This window comes from Gymnoscopelus braueri (assembly GCF_963280865.1).
Source record: "Gymnoscopelus braueri genome assembly, chromosome: 16".
NCBI classification, from domain to species: domain Eukaryota; kingdom Metazoa; phylum Chordata; class Actinopteri; order Myctophiformes; family Myctophidae; genus Gymnoscopelus; species Gymnoscopelus braueri.
In genome coordinates, this window is record NC_137616.1 from 14,718,328 (window position 1) to 14,732,787 (window position 14,460).

The 14,460-nt window shown below is 41.2% G+C and overlaps 2 protein-coding genes and 1 long non-coding RNA gene across 3 annotated transcripts in view; all 3 read right to left on the reverse strand.

The window, feature by feature from the left end:
• Positions 1–184: 184 nt before the first annotated feature.
• On the reverse strand, positions 185–7,756 carry mfsd4b (major facilitator superfamily domain containing 4B). Its single transcript, XM_080454124.1, has 4 exons — positions 7,182–7,756; positions 4,954–5,122; positions 2,394–2,510; positions 185–2,163 (listed from the first exon to the last, which is right to left on the reverse strand). The coding sequence occupies exons 1-4, from the start codon at positions 7,500–7,502 to the stop codon at positions 818–820; spliced, it is 1,953 nt and encodes a 650-aa protein (XP_080310250.1). The 5' UTR covers positions 7,503–7,756; the 3' UTR covers positions 185–817.
• A 1,787-nt stretch (positions 7,757–9,543) lies between these two features.
• LOC308103310 lies at positions 9,544–10,439 on the reverse strand. Its single transcript, XR_013934719.1, has 2 exons — positions 10,136–10,439; positions 9,544–10,091 (listed from the first exon to the last, which is right to left on the reverse strand). It is a non-coding gene; the product is annotated as an uncharacterized lncRNA (long non-coding RNA).
• A 172-nt stretch (positions 10,440–10,611) lies between these two features.
• Positions 10,612–14,460, reverse strand: part of slc16a10 (solute carrier family 16 member 10) — a 51,906-nt gene continuing 48,057 nt past the window's right edge. Inside the window, exon 6 of the mRNA XM_080453610.1 lies at positions 10,612–14,460. This exon is cut by the window's right edge and continues 182 nt beyond it. Coding sequence (XP_080309736.1) covers positions 14,419–14,460 — 42 coding nt within the window. The 3' untranslated portion in view covers positions 10,612–14,418.

Genomic DNA, 14,460 nt, shown 5'->3' on the forward strand with positions numbered 1-14,460 from the left:
GTGGGTTTAGTTAATTTAAAAAAAGGTTACTGAGGGCTAGTAAAGACTCAAGCCATTAAAAGACCAAAATACCAATTCTTAGGTAAACAATCTAAATTGTTTTTATTTTACTCAGTGCAATAATAAAATTTGCTTTCGCCCGAGAATATTAAATATCATTAGACAAATCAACAAAACAAATCGCTACAGACTCAGAACATTTTTATAAAGGGCAATCATTAGACTCAGCTTAACGAATACATAATTCAGAAATACTGAAGTAGTCATCCCTACTATGGAGCTGAACAATGGAAACCCAATTAAACAGCCTAAATGTGTGGTGGTATAATTCAAACCGTTCTCTGTGTCAATGATGAAGAATGCAGACATTATTGCACACAGTAATGGCTGATTTATCGTTTGTTGCATGACGGCTTCACGTGATAGCCGACCGACAGGCTCACAACACGTCGCGGATGCGAATCGTTGTGAGCCTGTGTTGTGAGGTCGGCTATTTTTGCAATGTCGTCAAGCCGGCTTAAATCAGCAGGCTTGCACAGAAACGGCAGTAGTTTGGAGCAAACTTTAAAAACGTAACTTCTGGACAGCAACACATTGACATGGGCCACACGTGCACACGTACACACACACACACACGTTTCTCAGAGAAAATGGCTCTTCTATATTATTGTAATGTCTCAACAGCACTTAGGAGTCACAGGAAGGAGGACACAGACGCCATATCACTATGAATACTTTGTCTTATGACTGGGATACTCATGAAAACGACAGTTTTTCAGCGAGCAACGCAGTTGTAAAACAACATATATAGTAGGCTTTAGTCTCTTTTCTCTCGGTCCAACGTGAAAAGCAGCTTGCGCCTGGGCGAGTCTCCTATTAAGGAGACTGTATCCGAGAAGGGGGCCCCGCCCGAGGTTTCAATGACTTGGGCAGTGGAGGGGACAGTTCCCGGGGTGTTCCCCGTCAGCCCGGTGCCATCCGTGGAGGAAGACGTCACCTTATTGGGAGAATTCATGAGGCAAGCGGTATCATCCATTTCAATGACCTCAAAGTCTGCATCGTTCCACTGGTCTGCCTCATTGTCCCCTTGATCCTCCTCCTCCTCTTCCTCGTCGTTGGCTCCCGAGTCCAGCAGCGCTTGGCGGTACTCGCTGTCGTCCGCGTCGGGTCTTCCCCTGACACGGGACTTACCCCGTTGCACGCCGTCGGGGGAGGAGGCCAGCTTGTACATGACGGGGAAGAGGATGGAGGTCAGGGTGGCGCTGAGCAGCGACTGGTACATGAGCAGCGGGTGTTCCGGCAGCTTCCCGAGGAGGAAGCCCAAAAGGCCGGGCAGCACCATCTCCCCCAGCGCCGCCCCGACCACGAAGCCCGCCGCCGAGTGGCTCGTCACCGTGGTGTACTGCTCCATCCAGGAGATGCCGCTGGGGAACGTGGTGGCCATGGAGGCGCCGTACAGGCCCGTGCACAGCCACAGGACCGCCCGCTCTCGGCTGAACAGGCAGAGGAGCAGTGAGGAGAGCGTGCAGCCGACCAGGCTGAGGAGGATCATGGTGCCCGGATACACGCATGTGGCGAAGAAGATGGCCAGGCCGCGGCAGGCAGCAAACGTTCCCCAGAACAGGGAGTTGAGTCCCGCGGCCTGAGGCTCGTCCATGTGGGCATAGTCCTTGGCGTAGGTGAAGATGAAAGAGCCGTAAGAAACCTCGGCGCCGACGTACCAGAAGAAGAAGATGAACAGCAAGATGTTGAGCACCGTGTGATACCTGGCAAACAGAGGCTTCCCCGAGGCGGCGCGGGCCTTGTCGCGCGACGGGCTGCCGCGGGCGTAGAGGATGAAGAACAGGATGGAGATGAGAAGGATGAAGGACCCGATCACAATGTATGCCAACATGGAGGTGAGGGCGCCCTCCTTGCTGTGGAAGTATCGGATGGCAACCTTTTCTCTCGTGCCAACAGGAGGTGCAGCAGCGCTGAGTCCAGTGGCGTTTGTGAGAGTGGACAGGGTGACACCCATGCTGCTATTTTTACTCATGTCTGTCCCAAAGAGTAACTTTGCTATGATTGGTGACATGAAGGCCCCCGCTGCAAAGCTGAAGTGCAGGGCCTGCATGTGGGGTCCGGCATGCTCTCCCCATGTGTTCAGGATGAGTACATTCCCACCTAATAGACAGCAGAGGAAACACATTAATGACATGCCCAAACCATTATACTCTGGCCTCAACAATGAATAAAATACCCATCAACACAGGGATTATTTGATAAACAAATTTGCCATTTTCTATTATTATTAGTCTTAGTTTATCAGTATATTTGATGCAAAAAAATAAGTGTTAAAAAGAAGTGCTGCTTAGAGCGGTTTCCTGCAGAACACAACCTAAGTCTGTTCGTACCTGTATCCAGAACACCCATAGATATTCCAATGCTGGACATCAGCCCAGTGAGGAGAAGAGCCTTCTGGCAGAAAGGGATAGCACACATTCCAAATGCTGTGACCAACATCGAAAACCCTGCGAAGCATTAATTAAGAGAGAGGAGAGAAAAAGCCTTCATTATTCTGAGAGCAAGCGCCAAACACTACAATAATGAAACACCTTGATGCACAGCTCTCTGGTAAGCCTACAGGAGTAGCATTTGTGATACCCTATAATGCATTTAACCTCTTAAACCTTGTACATTTCGTTGACTGGGGTCCCCCAGGAGTCTATGCTTGGTCCCCTCCTTTTTCACCCTACACCAAAATATACACAGAAGATAGCAGATCTACAAGCTCACAACGCATTGTGAGCTTGTAGACCTACTATTTTCACTATTTCACAAGGGCTCGTGTGATTAAACAAATCTCAATCAATGCCAGGGCACTAGCAGTCACTGTGGTAAACACTGAACTGCTACAGTATATTCACTACACAGTATTATTATTATCATTATTATGTTTATGTTGCACTTGTTGTATGTGCCCAACCTCTGGGTCATGGAGGGCACAGAGGATGCAGGTTTTCATTACAAAAGGGGGCTTCACTGATGTGGCTGCAGGTGTGTATAGTACCAGTGAACTACTGAAAACCTGTCCTGCATGAAACATGAGCACGCTAAGTCTAGCGTAGCCAGACGATCAGAGATCCCCGCCTACCGATCGTCTGGGGAAATCTAAATTCAATGCTGGGGCTTGAACAGGGGAGAAAACTGCTCAGCTGACAAACCTACGCACACTGCTTTCTTTGACAACAACCGATCCTGATGATACCGAACCACAGTGGTAGGCAACAGGTGGTCCCGTGAGCCACAACTGGCCCACTCAAGCTATAATATCTGGCCCAACAAATTATTTTGTAAATAATTTACAACATCTGACTGACAATCCCACATGTATAGTAAGCTGCAATGTCAAAAAGAGAACCTATACCCCCACCTAAAGAACACTTATTATGACAGGGAAAGAGATTAAAGGGATATTTCAAATTTTTTAATGGGTAATTTCATCGTCTACTCAGGCTTTTGTGAACACCCCGGACAGTTTTTATGTTGCTTGATTCAGTATTTAGATATTTGATATTCATTCTATCAGACACGCCCCCTTCCTATATAAACCCATTGTAACTTAAAACTCAATTTTAACCATGTTAGATTCATCGAAAACACCCGTTGTTGGTTCTGGTGACTCATACTGCCCCTCCTAATACGTGAGGGGGCCATGTTTTTCGATTGCTTTTTTCAGGAATTTTATATAAAAAAAATATCAATTTGAATAATTTTCTCAAAACATTATTAAAAAATAAATGAAAAAAGTAATTGAAAAAACGCGGCCCCCTCACGTATTAGGAGGGCAATATGAGTCACCAGAACCAAGGACGGGTGTTTTCGATGAATCCATCATGGTTAAAATGGAGTTCGAAGTTACAATGGGTTTGTATAGGAAAGGAAATATCCCTTTAGCACCCTTCAAATTAACACCCATACCCACTATTGCTATCACCATTCGGAGAACAGATGCTGGGTCACTATAGTGGAACCAATCAGGTAGGATGTGGACAGATAAGTCACTAGTCAAAAGCTTTGTGTTGATGAAACTGGGTAGGATGAACGCATGGTTCTTTCTATCCTTATTTGAATACTCTGTTTCCACTGTCAACTTTCCTCTTCAAACTTTGCTTGTAAATCTTCTCTTATGTTAAAAAGCCAAAGTTTCACATTGGCTTAAACAATACAGTACTTCTCTCTGTATCTGAGAAACAATGAAAGAGCTGCTGTTCTATGAAAGAGCTCTCGTTCTTCTCGTCAAAATGAAGTATGACTGTCTCGTTTCCAGATAAATGTTCTTTTTCACGTTTATGAACTAAAGGTCCTCTAAGTGCTAACATTCAAGGATTCAAAACTCATTTCTGTCTGCACCTGTGACATCTGATTACACCCAGTTCTATTAGCATTTAGTTATAACACACACATCTTTATTAAACAACTTATAGGTACATAGTTATTATTATTATTATATATAAGATGGTCTGTCACTGCAGTTATTAAATTAGCCATTGATTATGTTCTGGCCCGCCATACAGTATGAAGGCCAACCCATGCCGTACCGGATATGAATGACCACTGTAAATTATTTGCATTGGCTCTGCAATGTAAGGATGCAAGAGTCACTTGACACGTTGTAAGGCATTGTGAGCTTGTAGATCAGCTATTTTAACAGTTTTTGCCTAACATTATTTGACAATTTGGCCAATGTTTGATCAGTTTTTATTGTACAATTTGCTGATTACCGTTGATGCAGTTATGGTCTTTTTAAATTTATTTTATGTATTAAAAAGGTTTTAAAAGTCCTTAAATTGACACTTTACTGTCATCTGGGAGCCCCATCCCCTCCCTAAATCATGTGGGGACCCCCCTGTGGATCCCGAGATTCCCGACCCACAGGACTAGAGCAGCAGACCCTACTGGAACAGGCCTTACCCAGCAGGAGGTGGGGGTTCATGCAGTTAAAGAGGAGCCCTGCCAACAGGGAGCCACTGATGTATCCCGCTGAACGGCCAACAAAGATGTAGGAGATATTGCTGATGTTCTTGTGCACATTCACTGCCAGGTCCTCAAATGTAGGGCCTAGAATGGAGATACTCATCCCCTGTAAAAGAAACACAATTGTAGCCTATGTAAGTATGGTTTGGATGCTGATAGCCTAATGGTTAGAAAAATGAGCACGATGAGGCTGGAGCGTTGTTGGATTTGACTACAAGCTGCGAATATCTGGGTGACACTGAGGAACATCAGGGGTTGACACTAAGGTCTCAGGGGCAAGTACAGGTCAAGTTCTACTTGCCCAAAGGTCATGGCCACTTGCCCGATAAGTAAATCAAATTAATGTTAAATCCAATCGATAACTGCCGAGTGGTGACAGTCACTTTGAAAGTCTGAATGAGCGCAACTGCTACTTGTAAAACGGTAGCATTATTTGTTCTTTCATGAATAACCAATAATATTTAATGAAGACGGTTGCTTCCCCATTCAAACGCACTTGCCCGTCGGGCAACCTGAAAGCAAACTCCACTTGCCCAAATGTTTTATTTACTTGCCTCGGGCAGTCGGGCAACTGTTAGTGTCAACCCCTGGACATTAATGAAACATTATTCGACCTTCCTTGAACGACAGCTACCTACATTTGAGCCAGGCACTAAGTCCTTACGTATGTCCTCCAATATATTTCCCCAGCCAGTGGCCAACTATAAACTAACTATTAGGTGAGGCAGGTGTTGCAGAACCATGTTGAAGACCATGCGTGTTCAGCAAATCTCTCTGTGATGTGTTTAAGAAATGTGAGAGGGAAGGTAGAAGACAAAAACTGTCTTGCATTGTAAACGGACCATGGAGGGGTAATCGGTAGCTATAATCAGTTTACATAGTCATCTTGAAAAGCAAGTTTCGCAACTATGCAAACACTGCAAGGACCAGGATATAGTAACATTATTTGTAGTTCCCTGCTCACGTGGGAAACAAAGACATTCATTGTTATAAAGGTTACTGAGTTTTTGTACAGACAACTGCCTTGTTTGGGTAGGCTATTATTTGTTCCTTATCAGTAACTGAAATGACGCCCTTTGTGTGACAGTGTGATTAAGATTAGTTTTAACCGTACAATTATATAGCCCAACTTCAAATGATCATTTCATTCAAATACTTTGAATTGAATTACCGATTCCATTCCCCCTGATCCACAGACCTGCTTTAAAGTAAGGGCTCAATAATGTAAAATGTCAGCTTTATTTTGTGACACATATATTACTTTTGTCTCAACTCAGTCCTTTCTCATTTTAATGATTATAATGTGACTAAGTTAATTCATTATGCCAACTACAACAAACAACACTATCAAGCCCAATAATACATCATTCTTAATCATGAGCATAACTGTATATACTACTAAGTATATACTACTGTAGCCCAGTGGTTCTCAAACCTTTTAATTTCAAGGACTCCCATAACTCTGAGAGCGTACAGATGGAACCAAATGAACCCGTAAATGGACCCGTAGGGTCCATTTGGTTCCATCAGAATCAGAATCAGTTTTATTGTCACATCACAGGTTTACAAGGTAAAAAAGTGGGTGAAATTCTTTTTTGTACATCGTTCCCATCGCAACGTTAGTTTCCATAGAAAGAAGAGGGGGGGGGAGAAGAAGAGGGTGGGGGGTAAGTGGGAAGGAGATCAAAACAAGAGAGCAACAGAAGGCCAGACAAGTTATCTACATATTTACAAATTACCTGAGATAATAAAAACTAAAAAAAACTAAACTAAGGTGCCTGAGCATAGCAGCAATGTATTGTATACTGTGCATGTTATACTTATACTGTGCATGATAGACAATGGACGTTAAGGTGCTTACATCTGTATGCTCTCAGAGTTACTAGCCTTGGATCAAGACTATCATAAATGTATTTTATAGATTTTGACATTTGCATACCATAGATACCAAAGTAAAAGTCAGACTTGGTCAAATACATCTATGATAGTCTTGATCCAAGGCTGCAAGAGTTCCAGACCTGTAAGGGTCCATTCAGAACCCCCCTCCTCAAGGAACCTTAAGGGTCCCTGGACCCCCACTTTTGAGAACCACTGCTGTAGCCTACAGCCTTATCATCAGGTGGTCACAGACACAGTGTCATCATTATATTAATAACATTGATTACCAATCCCAGGAACGACGAGCAGAGGGCCACGGTGACCATCCAGCGGCTGCACGCCGCTGAGCCCCCCTGGACGGTGCTGATGATTTCAACCCCATCCAAGGAGCCAGACCTGGAGGAGGAACTGCTCCTCTTCTTGGTGGCTCCTCTGATCGACGCCTTCAGCGCGCTCTTCAGACCCCTGTCCTTCCTCCTGTCAAACAGCGTGTCCTCCTCCAGGTCGTCGTTGTCCTCCTCCTCGTCGTCGTCGTCGTCAACGCTGGCGAAACGAACGTGCTTCTTCTTGGCGACGTTGGGGTCTCTGCTGGCCGCGTTGACAGACATACCTGTCAAAATGACTATGGCTGCTGTGCTGTCTGACGACGATGATGATGATGATGTTGTTGATGTCGTGAGTAAATAAAATAGACGCAGACGCAACGCAAGAATAGAGGGTTTAACGTGTTAGAGATGCCTCTGTTTATAGATGTGTCCAATTAAGTCGTCGAACCGAGCCTAGCCATTGTAGAAGCAGGTATTTGCAGTCCATATGTCACAGCGTCGTATCTATGGAAGCTTCAGCTGCTCACGGCGCTCAGCTGACGCGGTAGTTACAGCCATACAGGAAGTGGTCGTCATTATGGGTCAAAAGTATTGACAAACAGCGACCTCTAGCGTCAGGACAATTTATTGTATATTAGCCCTGGACCAGAGCGTTTAGTGACTTCTCTCTCCAGTGGTGGAAAAAGTACTCAGTAAAAGTATCAATACTGCAATGTAGAAATACAAAATTTGCTTGAGTAAAAGTACAAAAGTATTGGTGTCAAAATGTACTTGAAGTACCAAAAGTAGAAAGTACTCATTATGCAGAATGTCCCATTTCACAAGTGTATAAAATGTATTAAAATCTTTTGAAAATAGCCGATCTACAAGCTCACAATGCGTGACGCATTGTGAGCTTCTAGATCGGCTATTTTCATTTGGCCTAAATGAGCTGGGCTGAAGTGGGTATGTTTTGTAATAATAATCAAACTCTACAAAGTAACTAGTAACTAAAGTTTTCAAATAAATGTAGTGGAGTAAAAGTACAATATTTGTACTCAAGTAAAGTACTAATACCTCAAAATTGCACTTTAGTACAGTACTTAAGTAAATGTACTACTTATAGTCACTTTCCAGCCCTGGTCCAGAGCGTTAGTGAGTTCTCCCTTTAACGCCCTGGCTGGCGCCAGGCGCGCTGCCCTGCTCATAGACCGAAAGTTCCACTGCCGTGCGAGGTCTCCAACTTTCGTCAAAATAAACTAAACTATTTTGCTACTCATTTAAAAAAAGGTAGTTTTGTGTTGTTGAAAGTCTATTCTCCAGGATGGGAAGCCTCTCAAGACCCCACCTTCTCTGTATAATACAGTTTTTGGGCAGAAAATAAAATATGGGCAGCCATAGCGGCCATAGCTGAGTGGTTAGTGAGCCCGCCTAGGGAACCAGAGGCCCTGGTTGCCCCATGTACGATTCCAGGCCACGCCAGCATATGTGTCGATGAAATGAAATTTGTCCCTGAGCAAGACTCTCAACCCCTAATTGCTCACAGGCCCTCATTGGAAACAAGGACGCAAGGACTTTCATGAACGTCCTGTTAAAAGGAATTATCCATATCCTTATATGTCCACCAGATGGAAATTATTGTATTTGCTCTACTGCGCCCTCTACAGATCTGGTCGATGGTAATTTATAGTGATCAGATCTGTAGAGGTACACCCCTGGTCTAGAGGTAGGGGCCAGGGGCCCTGGTCTAGAGGTAGGGGCCAGGGGCCCTGGTCTAGAGGGACCTGGTCCAGGGTTAACTGAGTATGTACTATGTATCAGAAATGGATAGATGTCTGAGTTTGACCCACATATTTTGGTGTGTCCTGATGAGTGTTTTTAGATTGATTTACTGTAGACATACTACAGTAACAGTTCTGTAACTATTAACACACACACGCGCGCGTGTGCGTGTGTGTGTGTGTGTGTGAGAGCGTGCGTGTGTGTGTGTATTTCGTTATTTATTTATTTATTCTGATCAGATATATTGATGAATTGTGGCCATTGTGAGTCACGCTTCCAAAGGTCTACTTTTGGTTCACTCTATGTATTCTAACTATTTGCAGTATAAGCCTCAGTATAGACACTTTGACAGTGTGCTTTCTGTTTTTAGTAAAAGGCTTCCAAGTCTAAGTGGAAGTGTTCAAGAATCTATATGGATATACCAACATTTGATCAGTTACAGAGTCATAGGAGCCCATTAATTATGCAGGTGTGAAATAACTTATAAAATAGTGCCTTTATAAAATGGGTGGTAGTGTGACTGTGACCGCCCCACAGTGAGAGAAAGAAAAATACAAGAATGTCACTGAAAAGTCAAACTTTTTCTTTTTACTCTTGAAAATGCTGAATTGTGTTTGTGATATGTACAAAGTATTATATTGCATATAGTATACTGTACATCCAATAGCGGATATGAAAGACCCAATCATTAACATTTTGGAAAACAAAAAAGAGTAGAAAGCATTCTAATGTATAAGGAATTTGGATTATTCACAATGAATAACAAAGCAAAAAATACATCAGAATAGACATGGAGGAAATAAAAGAATAAAACTTAAAAGCTTAAGAGAAAAAAAACACATATGTCAACTACTTTAAAGGGCAAGAACACTTTGTAGAGGTTTGGATTGTGTAGTTACAGTACCTTGCCATGATGTAACTCCAAAGGTGGACAAGAAATCCAAAATGGTTGTTCCATTGATTAGAAATTGATAATTCAATATATGCTCCTCATTGTACAGTGAAACAGCTCTCAAATTCACTTTTAGCCCATTAACAATCACATCAATCAATATAGAACATCACAAAACCTAGTAGGACTACTGTTTGTTTTTTAGATAACATTTTCGACTTACTGTTGATTTAGCTATTTTTATTAGGAAGAACCCCCAGACTGATTTTTAAATAGTAAAATCAACAGGAAGTTGACATTTGTATAAATAAATACAAAGTACTGGGTTTTTGTTATGTTCTATATTGTCTGAATCAGCTTTGTTTGTGCTTTTTAACAGGCTAAAATAATTACTTTGAGAGCTGTTTCAAAGTACAGTATAAGTCAATAATGAGCATATATTGAATGATCAATTTCTAGTCAATGGAGCAATGTAGAGAGAATAATCGCACATCCACTGTTGCTTATTTCAGGTGCGTTGGATAGTAGATAATCTGAATCAAATAAGAAGTCCCGCACACTGTATCTTGCTGTGGCAACTCACTTTTTTTAATGACAAACGTTTCGGTCCGTCTGGACCTTCCTCAATAGTGTCTTGAGGCAGACACTATTGAGGAAGGTCCAGACGGACCGAAACGTTTGTCATTAAAAAAAGTGAGTTGCCACAGCAAGATACAGTGTGCGGGACTTCTTATTTGATTCAGATAGTCAATGGAGCAACCATTTTTGATTTCTTGTCCACCTTTGGAGTTGTATCATGGCAACCCAAACCTTTATTCCTCTATTTGGGCCATGTTTTGGGCAAACATTTTCAGTTGTTTTTAAAATAGAGCTTAAGTGGTTAAAGTTGGTTGAATTTAGCAAGGATTTTTGTTTTCCTGCATATGGATTTCACCATGTCTGAAGCCTGATTCGTCGTACGAATAAACGGTGCATAAATTGGGCATGATGCAGTTAGCCCATTCCACACCCATGTATCCTGCAAGTAAAGTCTCTGCATGAACTATAAATCTTCAATTCATAACGTAAAGGAAATTCATCTTTAATTTCAGCCCAATCTGGATAGCTGAGATTATTCAATCAATGGCTACATTATACAACTATATTAAACTGATGAGACTATCAATCCATATGTAAAAACAATGCATAAAGTGTATGGCAAAGAGGTATCACAATCAACCTCCGATGTACAAATTAAGTCATTTCTTTCACTCAAGGCTTTCACTGGTGAGTAGTGCTGGCATAGTCTAGAAACAGAATAGAACTAGTAGGCTATAGTGTACACATTGTCTAAAATAAAATAAAAATAACAAGAACTTGATTGTACATCATACATTGGTAAAAATCAAAATATTTGATTCAAAGGCAAGCTATAATCTAATCATATGGAAAGCCATAACTCAATGTCAAAAGATGTAAACACCAAGTGCATTTTCTCTTACTTGTTACATCCTCTGTAAATAAAAAAGGGCAACTGATCTTCTGAGAGAAACATTAAAAGAACAAAAGTTTAAGACGGCTATTTCATTTTCTTTTCTTCCAGTTTCATTTGCATTTTTTCAGTCAAAAATATTTCACAAGCACCCCTTCAAATGCAAATATTGCCCCTGTCATAACTCAATAAGGTAAAAGCTCGAAGGCGTGCCTCCAAGCTAATGTGGACAGCAAATGAGAGATGGGGACAGCAATATGGTCCAGATGAGAACAGATTACCAATTATGTTATGATATCTGAGGTAGACAGTGTCTTGCTTATGGAAAATTCACTGACCCATGGTCATTCAATGCTGCATATTTGGAGTTCACTATAGAGCAGTGGTTCTTAACCAGATGATTTTGTGTCGGTCGGGAATTCAGGACCCAGTATATCAAAACATTATTTCACTATGACCCACATTGGGTCCTATTCCACTGGTTGAAAAACAGCAGAAATTACATTTAACTATGTGTTAATAACAGATTGTCTTCATCAAAAACGTACACACAGGAAATACAAAGGGACTGTGACTTGTCCATAAGCAATCTCTCTTTGTAAATAGTTAGTGAAATGCTCATGAATGATTTCCTAACATTTTCAAATGGTGTACCTACACTATCTGTGGTTGACTGTAGGCTACAGGTAGGCATATGATAGCACACTCAACTGATATACTTTATGTCAGCCATTTGCATTCCATTCACAACCTTTGGTCTTCAATAAATCAATGTTAACAGAAAATATCCGTTAATTATGGCATACTTTTGACGCTGTCGCTTAATAAATTCTAGAAAAAAATAAATACAATATGAAAATCAAAACTAACACCTTGCCAACTGAAGGTTAAAGAACTGAGCACATAGTCAATGGTTAACTTGATTCAACCCGACTAATGGTCACATTGTCAATGATTAGTCAAACTTGTGTCAGTTACAATTCAAATGGTAGAGAGTAGAGACAATACAATGTCCCAAATAAGATACTGTAGGTGAATTATAATGTTACTACTTTTGTACGCAATGGTGAGAAGATATAACGTACTTGTAAGTTTCTTTCCATTTTAAGAAGTTATTCATTTTCATTCATTCATTACAAATTAGCTTAGGTGAGTAGCCTAACATCTGCACAATGCCCAGTAACAGTAAGATGATGATTCTGGATTGATTTGCATAAATCTTCTTCCACGGTATACCAGAGAACGTCAGTTCCCCAATTAAACTCAATTTGTTATTTTGAATTCTGAATATTCTTTGAATTTCGGAATATTAGGCCAAACACACAAAACTAAAAACAAGGAAAATAAATTCTCACCACTGTCTATGTTTACAAGGAATACTGCTCAATTTTAACACTAAAATAAAATCGTAATAATCTGTCACAAAAACTCAATACTAGCAGGTTCTTTATATACCTATACCCATGTCCGGCCAATACATATGTTGCATAGCGATGCTGATGTACAGTCAGTCATCTTTTCCTGTACTAGTTAAGACAATATGACAGTGTCAAAGATACTGAAAAACTGATAGCAATTCTTAGGCACCATGTCAAGTGGTCACATTGGATTTTAAAAGCAGCCTTATGTAGGTCATTCAAGCTATACTGTATCAAGCACAGAAGACAGGCCTATTAAAAGGGCATTTCACCAATAATACATTATACAGTACATCTGAGCTGTATTTTGTTCCTAAATGCCCCTCCATAGTCTGCTGCCATGAGATGAAGTTCCCCAATTTCGGATTTCATCAAGTGTAATGTGATGTTATTGTGTTTAAGTTGCTTCTTCCTGGCACTCAAGCACCTTTATACAACTATACGACAATCACAGAGCTACATTCCCAGTACAAATTCAACCTTCAAACTCCAATATTTCCACAAAGCACTTCTCTGAAGTGAATATACTCAATATACTGTACTACTCAGAAATAAACCCCTCACCCAAATATTTAAAATTCAGGCATGCTTCCAGAATGTATAAAAACAGAATTATTTCCAAGGGCACTATTGGGAAAACAAAACATAAAAACCCAATAAAGATTACCACTTCTTCCCCTCTAATCTTAGCAGGCAATTATTGTTGCGCAATTAAAATATTTTTGCTGGTTCAAAGCCATGATTTCCCTCTAAGACTGTTAACGTCACATGTAAGACCTGTATCAAAGTTTTTTTTTCTTGTCACAGAAGTAAAACTATACTGTAAAATGTAAAATTTGTAAATAGCAATGTAAACCTGCAATGTTTCAAAAACACAGACTGAAACTGTGGATTTGGGCAGCGTGAGGCCTGATTTATACTCTGTCATACAACGCCTTCGCGCAACGGAAAGTTGCTCACAACAAGCTCACAACACGTTGTGATCTTGTAGATCTGCTATTTCCGGCGCGTCGTGCGGTGTTGACATTAGACATGACTGGCCAAACGATTCTGAGCTAGCAGCCTTCATAAAGCACCCACAGTTATAAGTAAAGCATGCGTTTACTTAAAATCTTCTTTTTCTTTTCCACCAACTTATTTCCATTTAAACCTTCAAGTTGATTTGTCAGCTGGACTCTTTGGCCATAAAACAACAATCTAATGCATAGTTCTTCATAATCAGATTAGGGCTGGGCAATATGCTCATATCAAATATCAATATCAAAAATAAAGCATAAACTAGGGCTTAAGTGACTGCAATCAGGAAAAGACGAAACTTATGCCATATCACGATATTACGATATATAAAATCCTAGACGATATCTAGTCTTAAATGACGATATCGATATAATATCACTATATTGCCCAGCCCTAGTGCACATTCATGCTTAAAGTGTGTACTGTACTTTACTCCTACGACCTACAGTATGTGTTTTATCTGATATGTATCATCATTACTTTGGCATTTCTCTTATAACGTCCTCTCCTATGAAGGCAGCCGCTACGACCTCATTCACACATACACAGGTAATTATGCACCTATGTGATCCTTGGATTATATAATGATCCAAGTGGTGGTGGGGGTGGTGTGGGGGTGGATGTGGAGGGAGGGTGGAGTTAGAGAACAGAATCTGAGTCCTGGCGCTTCACGTCTCCCTG